Genomic DNA, 9658 nt, shown 5'->3' with positions numbered 1-9658 from the left:
GGAGGAAACTGTAAATATTTATGAATAATATTTAGTACATTTAAAATGTGGAAAAACATCGGCATAATTTGTGTATCCCACTTCGCTTGGCAGTGTAATAATTATAATCAAAATACTGATAATATGTTAATAGAAAATATAACATCACGATATTGTTTGAGAATATAGATAGGATAATCATTTTTAAAGTTCTTCACGTGAATGCAAAAACTATGTCAACTGAGGGAAAGTAAGTGTACTGTCCATGGTGCTGAAAACGAAAACTTACTGTGCCACTAAGCTAAAGCGCTGAAAAGGAAAAACTAACCTCTAGAGGAGAGTCTGGTTCATCCAGGATGCTCTTTTCACTCTGTATCCGCCGCATCGTTCCTGTAGAACTGGGGTCCATTATCAGCACGTTCTGACTACCAGCTCTGCCGAACTTACAGTCACTTTTTCTGGAGTCAGTCGTCCTGCACACCTCGTAATTGTACATATGTGGAAGAGTCCCTGTCCCCAAAGTGTCTGAGTAACGTGGTGGATAATATGGAATGACAGGCAGGTTGGAGTGATACAGGATGCGAGACTGTCTCCACCTGTAGATTTTGACTGATATAATAACCACTAAACACGTGATGAAGAGGAAGGAAACTACAGCCAGAGCCAAGACTAAGTAAAAAGTCAGGTTGTCATTGTACTCCTTGTCGTGGGTCAACTCAGTGAACTCCGACAGAACTTCAGGGAAGCTGTCCGCCACCGCCACGTTAACAATGACTGTAGCTGAACGAGAAGGCTGTCCGTTGTCCTCCACTATAACAGTCAGTCTTTGCTTGACAGCATCTTTATCAGTGACTTGGCGGATAGTTCTGATTTCTCCATTCTGTAAGCCCACTTCAAACAGCGCCCTGTCTGTGGCTTTCTGCAGTTTATAGGAGAGCCAGGCATTCTGTCCAGAGTCCACATCAACAGCCACCACTTTAGTCACCAGATAGCCCACATCTGCTGAACGAGGCACCATTTCAGCCACCAGAGAGCCACCAGTCTGGACTGGGTACAGAACCTGAGGAGGGTTGTCGTTCTGGTCCTGGATAATTATTTTTACACTCGCATTGCTGCTGAGTGGAGGAGAGCCTCCATCCTGTGCTCTGACCAAAAACGTAAGCTCTTTAAGTTGTTCATAATCAAATGAGCGAACTGCGTGAATATTTCCAGTTTCGGCATTAATGGACACATAAGAAGAGGTTGGAATGCCACTGATCTGTGTCTCTTCGAGAAAATATGATATTCTAGCGTTTTGATTCCAGTCACTGTCTCGTGCGCTGACCGAAAATATGGACATTCCCGGGGAATTGTTTTCTGCAATGTAAGCAAGGTAGCTGTTTTTATCAAATAATGGCGCATTGTCATTAACATCAGAAATTCTCAGTCGTAAAACTGTTGTGCTTGACAAGGATGGCGTTCCTGAGTCACTCGCCCTTACAGTTATGTTATACTCAGGTTCAAGTTCCCTGTCAAAAGCTGACACTGTTATTAATGCATAGTAATTAGTTATTGTGGATTTCACTTTAAACGGGAGAGCGCTGTCTGTTGCGCAGCTAATTTGACCATTTTGTTCTGAGTCTGCATCTATTACGTTTATTATTGCGACTGTGGTGCCAGAGGGAGAATCTTCCGGCACAGGACTGGAGAATGACATCACATTTATAACAGGTGCGTTATCATTGACGTCTATAATCTCAATTAGAACTTTGCTCGAATCTGTTAGACCTCCTTGGTCCGTAGCTTCAATCATAATTTCGTGTTTCTTTTCTTTTTCATAATCTAGGTGCCCTGCGAGTGTTATAGTTCCCATAGCTTCATCTAAATGAAATATGTCAGCCAGCTGTTCTTTCATGTTTGAAAATCTATATGTAACAAGACCGTTTGACCCGATGTCTGCATCGCTTGCATTCACTGTCGTGATGTAGGTACCTCTTAATGAATTTTCCAAAACGGCAGCCCTGTAGAGAGACTGGTTGAACACTGGAGGGTTATCATTAGCATCCAGCACTGTAATATCTATATTTACAGTACCAGATCTATGCGGAGTTCCACCGTCTATAGCGATGAGCTTCAGTGATATTTTTGGCTCACTTTCTCTATCTAACGGTTTTTGTAACACCATCTCAGCATATTTTCTACCATCTGGACTTGAGTGTTGTTTCAGATCAAACATGTCATTTGTGTTTAATATGTATTTTTGTAGACCATTACTGCCCACATCTGCGTCCTCGGCGCTGGCCAATAAAAATCGCGATCCCAGTGTCGCAGACTCGCTAATTTCAAATTTCATTTCTTCCTTCCTAAATGTCGGAGAGTTGTCGTTTATGTCAGTTATCTCTACTGTTACTCGGTGCAGATCCATGGGATTTTCTAAAATAACCTCAAAGCTGAAGCTACATGGTGTTACGTCTCCACAAAGCTGCTCTCGGTCTATCCTCTCGTTCACGACTAAAATGCCTTTGTCTGTTTTCAGCTCCGTGAACTGGATGCTTTGTCTGGTCACAATACGGGCACGGCCAGAACGAAGCCTTTGCACATCCAGACCGAGATCTTGAGCTACATTTCCAATAAGAGAGCCCCTTTTCAGCTCCTCTGGGATTGTATACCTGATTTGTCCAAACACGATGTGACTGAGACAGCCCAGAAACAGCAGAAAGGGCCATACTGACCTGAAATTCAAACGCCATTTTACACACGACCGAGGCGAGTTTTTAAACGCCATTGCACACACAAAAAACGAAAATTGCACAAAATCCTTTTGTAAACGATCCACAAAGAACAAAGGCTGTTATATCCAGTATCCTTTGATTTTTAAGTCCTTGCTCTTAACGGATTTGTGACTGCAGCTCTGAATGCGAAGCCCACCGTTTATTTTCGATCCTCAGCAAACGGGAAAAAGGAAGCCTCTGCCTCCACCAAATCAGCGCTGAATACTAGTTTCTCTGACCAACAGCGTCCCTTACTGTCCAAATACACGAATATCACAAACACGAAAAGGAAAAAAGTGCTTTCAAAGCACTTTGCTGATTAAAAAATGTAAAGCAGAAATCACACATCTGTCTTTTAACTACAATGCAATAAAGTCTTATGCAGAAATACCAGTGAGACAGTTGTTTTAAAATATAACAATAACTACTTAAATTAAAACAATAGATCTTGCTCCCCTTTTCAAAGTGAATTAAGCAGCACGTTAAAAGGGGAGTGTGAACCTTCAAGCAGTTGAGCTGTCCAAGAGTTGTGGTTCTGAAAACGCACCATGGGTTACCAGAAATGTGAGCGATGAAATGTGGTATAACGTAGAATAAACCTCTAAAGAATGTAGGCATAAACTTAATTATGTCAAAGTCCTCACCTCTAGAGGAGAGTCTGGTTCATCCAGGATGCTCTTTTCACTCTGTATCCGCTGCATCGTTCCTGTAGAACTGGGGTCCATTATTAGCACGTTCTGACTACCAGCTCTGCCGAACTTATAGTCACTCTTTCTGGAGTCAGTCGTCCTGCACACCTCGTAATTGTACACATGTGGAAGAGTCCCTGTGCCCAAAGTGTCTGAGTAACGTGGTGGATAATATGGAATGACAGGCAGGTTGGAGTGATACAGGATGCGAGACTGTCTCCACCTGTAGATTTTGACTGATATAATAACCACTAAACACGTGATGAAGAGGAAGGAAACTACAGCCAGAGCCAAGACTAAGTAAAAAGTCAGGTTGTCATTGTACTCCTTGTCGTGGGTCAACTCAGTGAACTCCGACAGCACTTCAGGGAAGCTGTCCGCCACCGCCACGTTAACAATGACTGTAGCTGAACGAGAGGGCTGTCCGTTGTCCTCCACTATAACAGTCAGTCTTTGCTTGACAGCATCTTTATCAGTGACTTGGCGGATAGTTCTGATTTCTCCATTCTGTAAGCCCACTTCAAACAGCGCCCTGTCTGTGGCTTTCTGCAGTTTGTAGGAGAGCCAGGCATTCTGTCCAGAGTCCACATCAACAGCCACCACTTTAGTCACCAGATAGCCCACATCTGCTGAACGAGGCACCATTTCAGCCACCAGAGAGCCACCAGTCTGGACTGGGTACAAAACCTGAGGAGCGTTGTCGTTCTGGTCCTGAACTATTATTTTAACTGTAGCCACTGAACTCAGAGGAGGGGATCCAGCATCACGTGCAGTTACATTAAATTCAAACCACTTGATCTGCTCGTAATCAAACGATCTCACTGCATGAATAACACCGGTATCTGAATTTACTGAAACCAGCGAAGACACAGCCAGCCCATTAATGTCCCTCTCCTGCAAAAAGTAAGAAACTCTGGCATTTTGGCCCCAGTCTGCATCATTAGCACTCACGGTAAACACAGAAAGTCCAGGAGAGTTGTTCTCTGCGACAGTTTTAGTGTATTCTGAATGATCAAATTTGGGTGGACTGTCATTGACATCAGATACTTTTACGTTGATGTTCTTACTGCTTGACAGAGGCGGGGAACCCTGATCAGACACAGTTATGGTGAGATTATACTCAGGGATACTCTCTCTGTCTAAAAAGTCTTCAGTTACTATGGTGTAGTATCCCGTTAGTGAAGACTCGATTTTAAAAGGTACATCAGAGTTAATGGAGCACTTGACAGCACCGTTACCATCAGAGTCTTCGTCATCCACGTTAAGAACAGCTATCGTTGTACCTGGAGGAGAATCCTCAGATATCGAGTTCGAAAATGACATGAGCTGTATTGTAGGGACGTTGTCATTTTCGTCAGTTATTTGAATGATGACTTTACATGTATCTGAATAACCTCCGTGGTCACTAGCCTGCACGTTCAGTTGATAAGTCTTAGATTTTTCAAAGTCGAGTTTACCTGCGACTTTAATCTCTCCAGTTTGAACATTTACTTCAAAAAGTTGTTTCGTTTCTTTGGCGACATGAGCTATAGAATATGTTACCTGTCCGTTTACTCCTTTATCCGGGTCATTTGCACTGACAGTGGTTATCACGGTTCCTTCAGGAGAATTCTCTTTGACTTCTGCTTTATAAACAGCCTGGCTGCATACAGGTGCGTTGTCGTTAGCATCCAGCACGGTAATATGAATATGCACTGTCCCTGATCTCCGTGGCTCCCCGCCATCTGAAGCAATCAGCACGAGACTGTGAGTTTCCTCTTTCTCTCGGTCTAACGGGTTTTGTAAAACCATTTCAACAAATCCTACTCCATCCGGCTGGTTTTGTACTTCTAGCTTAAAATGATCAGAGGGTTTAAGTGTGTATTTTTGAATATCATTGTTAGCAACATCAGCGTCATCTGCACTCTCCAATGAGAAGCGGGTCCCTGATGCTACACTTTCAGCAATTTTCAAGCTAATTTCGTCTTTTGGGAACAACGGACTGTTATCATTTATATCTGTCACCTCCACTGTCACACGATAAAGCTGGATAGGATTTTCTAAAATCACCTCGAAGCTGAAGCTACAGGGCGTCGTCTTTCCACACAGTTCCTCCCGGTCGATTCTCTCTTTAATAACAAGGATGCCTTTGTCTTTGTTTAAATCCACATACTGTCGGCCTCCTTTTGTAATAATACGAGCTTTACCTGAAATCAGCCTCGCAACATCCAAGCCTATATCTCTCGCAATGTTTCCGACAAACGATCCTTCGGCCTGCTCCTCCGGGATGGAATACCGAGCCTGACCAGCCACTGCGCGCAGCTCGATGAGACAAAGAATCAACACCAGCGCTTGCCGTCGGCCTCTGTCAGCCATTATCCACATGGAGGCCATCATAAATAAAACGGTGCAGTAACAGTGACTCTTCTTATTTTCAAACAGATGTATTTTAAAAAAAAAATCACATTTCCATATTTCAGGCAAGGATATTCCAGCAGGAATTCTACACCCTACCGTAACGGATTAGAGCAGCGTCGTTCAAGCAGAGAAACACTGAGTAGGGGAGGACCGCTGTATCACCGATTTGGACGGAAAGTCAGTGATGTATCAACAGCGGCACTTAGAGCCCATTTACGGTAATGTCTGTGTTATAAACATGATCAGGACACATGTAATCGTTGTATCCAACAGTGAAGGCAAGTTTAGATCCATTTGTAAATTGAAAAAGAATAATACACCCCGTATTATTTAGCAATATCAATAAAGCCTGTGCTCTTACATTAACAATATTGTGCGCCACAGAATCATTTTGCAAGTCTTTTTTTATTTCAGTTCAGCTATATTTTTTAGATCACTGCTGATATGTCATAAGAAATTTAAATGACTAAAACTAAATGGAACTAAATATGTAATCACTTCTATTTAATGGTAGCTGTGTTCAGCACAGGAAGTGAGCTGTGCTATTTCTGTTTTCTACTGAGCGTCAGATATTATTTTTTTTATATTTTTTTCATTTTATAACGAAAGTTGAAGTGTTGCCTCATTTCTTATTGTACCACAGTTGATTGTAATAAAGATATGAAGTTTATTATTTTATTTCATAGAGTATTAAAGTTGCAAAACTTTATGTATTTTTAAATGCTCCCCTTTCGAAACAAATTTCAAAACTGACCACCGACCGTTTCAGCACAAGGGACAGCAACACTAAAGGCGAGTGAAAGACAGTAAAGGAATGTGACGTTCAGGAGCAAAATTTAAAAAAAGAAGCGGGGGAGGGGGGGTTAAATAAGAAGAGGATAAGACAGAGCGGGAGCGAGAGAGAGAGAGAGAGGGCCAGAGATTACTTGATTGAAGTATCACTCACCAAAGTAGACATTTGGGAAAAGTTGCCTGACCGTTGCTTATCCACTTGCGGTACAACGTCTCCACATCCATCCACACTCACTAAACTTTGACTCATCGGTTGCATATATTTCATGTCACTTTTTCTGGAGTCAGTTGTCCTGCACACCTCGTAGTTGTACACATGTGGAAGAGTCCCTGTCCCCAAAGTGTCTGAGTAACGTGGTGGATAATATGGAATGACAGGCAGGTTGGAGTGATACAGGATGCGAGACTGTCTCCACCTGTAGATTTTGACTGATATAATAACCACTAAACACGTGATGAAGAGGAAGGAAACTACAGCCAGAGCCAAGACTAAGTAAAAAGTCAGGTTGTCATTGTACTCCTTGTCGTGGGTCAACTCAGTGAACTCCGACAGCACTTCAGGGAAGCTGTCCGCCACCGCCACGTTAACAACGACTGTAGCTGAACGAGAGGGCTGCCCGTTGTCCTCCACTATAACAGTCAGTCTTTGTTTGACAGCATCTTTATCAGTGACTTGGCGGATAGTTCTGATTTCTCCATTCTGTAAGCCCACTTCAAACAGCGCCCTGTCTGTGGCTTTCTGCAGTTTATAGGAGAGCCAGGCATTCTGTCCAGAGTCCACATCAACAGCCACCACTTTAGTCACCAGATAGCCCACATCTGCTGAACGAGGAACCATTTCAGCCACCAGAGAGCCACCAGTCTGGACTGGGTACAGAACCTGAGGGGGGTTGTCGTTCTGGTCCTGAACTATTAATTTCACAGTCACATTGTTACTGAGTGGAGGAGAGCCTCCATCCTGCGCTTTCACAACAAAAAACAGCTGTTTGATTTGTTCATAATCAAAGGAGCGCACAGCGTGCACGACTCCGCTTTCTGCATTTACTGAAACATATTCAGAAACTGGAGTTCCACCAATATTAGTGTTCTCCAGTATATAAGATATCCGGGCGTTTTGGTTTTCATCGGGATCTTTTGCTCCCACAGTAAGAAGAGAAACGCCGGGTGAGTTATTTTCTGTAATAAACGCACTATAAACACTTTGAGAAAATACTGGAGAGTTATCGTTCACGTCAGAGACCTTTAAATGAAAGGTTCTTTTTGTTGAAAGAGGAGGTATTCCTGCATCTGTCGCAACAACTGTGATGTTATATTCTGAAACGCTTTCACGATCTAATACAGTATCTGTTACCAACGTATAGTAATTTCTTAAATTAGATTTAATTTTGAAAGGCGCGTTTTGTTCTATTCTACAGTTTACTTGTCCGTTATCACCCGAGTCCAGATCTTTTACATTTATGATGCCAATAGTGGTACCAGGAGGAGAGTCCTCGGACACGGGACTAGTGAATGACATAATGCTTATGATAGGGTCGTTATCATTAACATCAGTTACTTCAATTATCACTTTGCTTGAATCTGTTAGTCCACCCTGATCTTTTGCATCTATCCTGAGTTCATATTTTTTATCCTTTTCGAAATCTATGAGGCCTGAGACAAACAGCGAACCAGAGAACTGATCTATGGACAATAAATCAGCTATATTGCTCTTCACGTTTGAAATTGAATATGTGACATAACCATTTGATCCACTATCTGCGTCTGTAGCATTCACCGTGACAATATTAGTACCTTTTGCTGCATTTTCTATCACCGTCGCCTTATAAACAGACTGTTTGAAAACGGGAGCGTTGTCATTTACATCTAAAACATTAATGTCTATATTTACGGTGCCAGATCTCTGAGGATTTCCACCATCGATTGCTATAAGCTCCAAAGATAGATGTGGTACCTTCTCTCGGTCCAACTGCCTCTGAAGCACCATCTCTGCATATTTACTCCCGTCTGGATTCACATGCTGTTTTAAAACAAAGTTGTCGTTCGAGGTTAAAACATAATTTTGAAGTCCATTTACTCCAACATCAGGATCCTCTGCACTATCTAACACAAATCGGGCACCGAGATTTGCGGACTCGCTAATGTCTAGCATAATATTTGCTTTCTTGAATATCGGAGAATGATCATTAACATCTAAGACTTCTATTGTTATGGGGTGCAGTTCCATCGGATTTTCTAATATCAGTTCAAAGCTGAAACTACACGGCGTTACGTCCCCACAAAGCTGCTCTCGGTCTATTCTCTCATTCACGACCAGAATCCCTTTGTCTGTCTGCAGCTCGGTGTAGTGAACGTTTTCTCCGGTCACGATACGGGCCCGCCCTGAGCGGAGCCTTTTCAGATCCAAGCCAAGATCCTGCGCCACATTACCGATAGCAGAGCCTTTCTTCATCTCCTCGGGTATAGAATACCGAATTTGACCACCTACCATGTTAACCGCAAGAAGCAGCAACAGAAGGAGTTCTATGCGACGTCGCAGTTCATAAAATAATCGGCATTCTGAAGAAATGCAGGTCAGAGATCTTAATGTCGCCATCACTCCGATGGAAATAATCAAAGGATGGAAGCTTTTTCCTTTGTATGTAGTAGAAAACGTCCCAATATATAAGCGCCGGCGTTACATTTACAACTGTCCTCAAGCTGTAAATGCTTCAAATGAAAGTCTGTGAATCCGCACTGGACAACACACGGAGAGCCTTCCTCACGTCATGATCACCGAGAGGATGGACTGAATGAGAACGTAACGCAAAAAAAAAAAAAAAAAAAAAAATCATCTTACTGGCCAACAGCGTCGCTTAGAGTCGAAAATGTGAAAAATCTCATGAGGCTTGAATAAAACTAAAAATAACAATTGTTAAACCGGAAATGAATGCATTTTATCTAGTATGGAGATTAATATGAAACGAGTTGAAAAAGACAATACTATCGACTGACTGAAATACTTTAACTTCAGCATCAATGTTTTAACACATTTCACAGAAAGGGAATTAAAAT

General features: G+C 42.3%; 3 protein-coding genes across 26 annotated transcripts in view; all 3 read right to left on the bottom strand.

The window, feature by feature from the left end:
- The window catches only part of LOC146677678 (protocadherin gamma-C5-like), a 285476-nt gene that overhangs the window by 129201 nt on the left and 146617 nt on the right, over positions 1-9658 (bottom strand). The window contains exon 1 of one of the 24 annotated variants that reach the window (XM_085424858.1): positions 6762-9319. The exons of 22 other annotated variants lie outside the window; for them this stretch is intronic. In XM_085424858.1, coding sequence (XP_085280984.1) covers positions 6762-9200 — 2439 coding nt within the window. In that variant the 5' untranslated portion in view covers positions 9201-9319. Of the gene's footprint in view, positions 1-6761; positions 9320-9658 lie in introns of those variants that run through there. One more of the 24 variants, XM_085424985.1, reaches the window with a different exon arrangement.
- On the bottom strand, positions 81-2756 carry LOC146677697 (protocadherin gamma-A7-like). The gene is made up of 2 exons (XM_085424773.1): positions 2364-2756; positions 81-1076 (listed from the first exon to the last, which is right to left on the bottom strand). The coding sequence occupies exons 1-2, from the start codon at positions 2741-2743 to the stop codon at positions 281-283; spliced, it is 1176 nt and encodes a 391-aa protein (XP_085280899.1). The 5' UTR covers positions 2744-2756; the 3' UTR covers positions 81-280.
- On the bottom strand, positions 3356-6080 carry LOC146677696 (protocadherin beta-16-like). Its single transcript, XM_085424761.1, has one exon. It carries the CDS (start codon positions 5792-5794, stop codon positions 3356-3358), a length of 2439 nt encoding a protein of 812 aa, XP_085280887.1. The 5' UTR covers positions 5795-6080.

The sequence above is a fragment of the Rhamphochromis longiceps genome, linkage group LG2 (assembly GCF_057381845.1).
Source record: "Rhamphochromis longiceps isolate RC_006_pf linkage group LG2, R_longiceps_female_GT1.1, whole genome shotgun sequence".
Taxonomy (NCBI): Eukaryota; Metazoa; Chordata; class Actinopteri; order Cichliformes; family Cichlidae; genus Rhamphochromis; species Rhamphochromis longiceps.
This window is presented reverse-complemented; position numbering and strand designations above follow the sequence as displayed.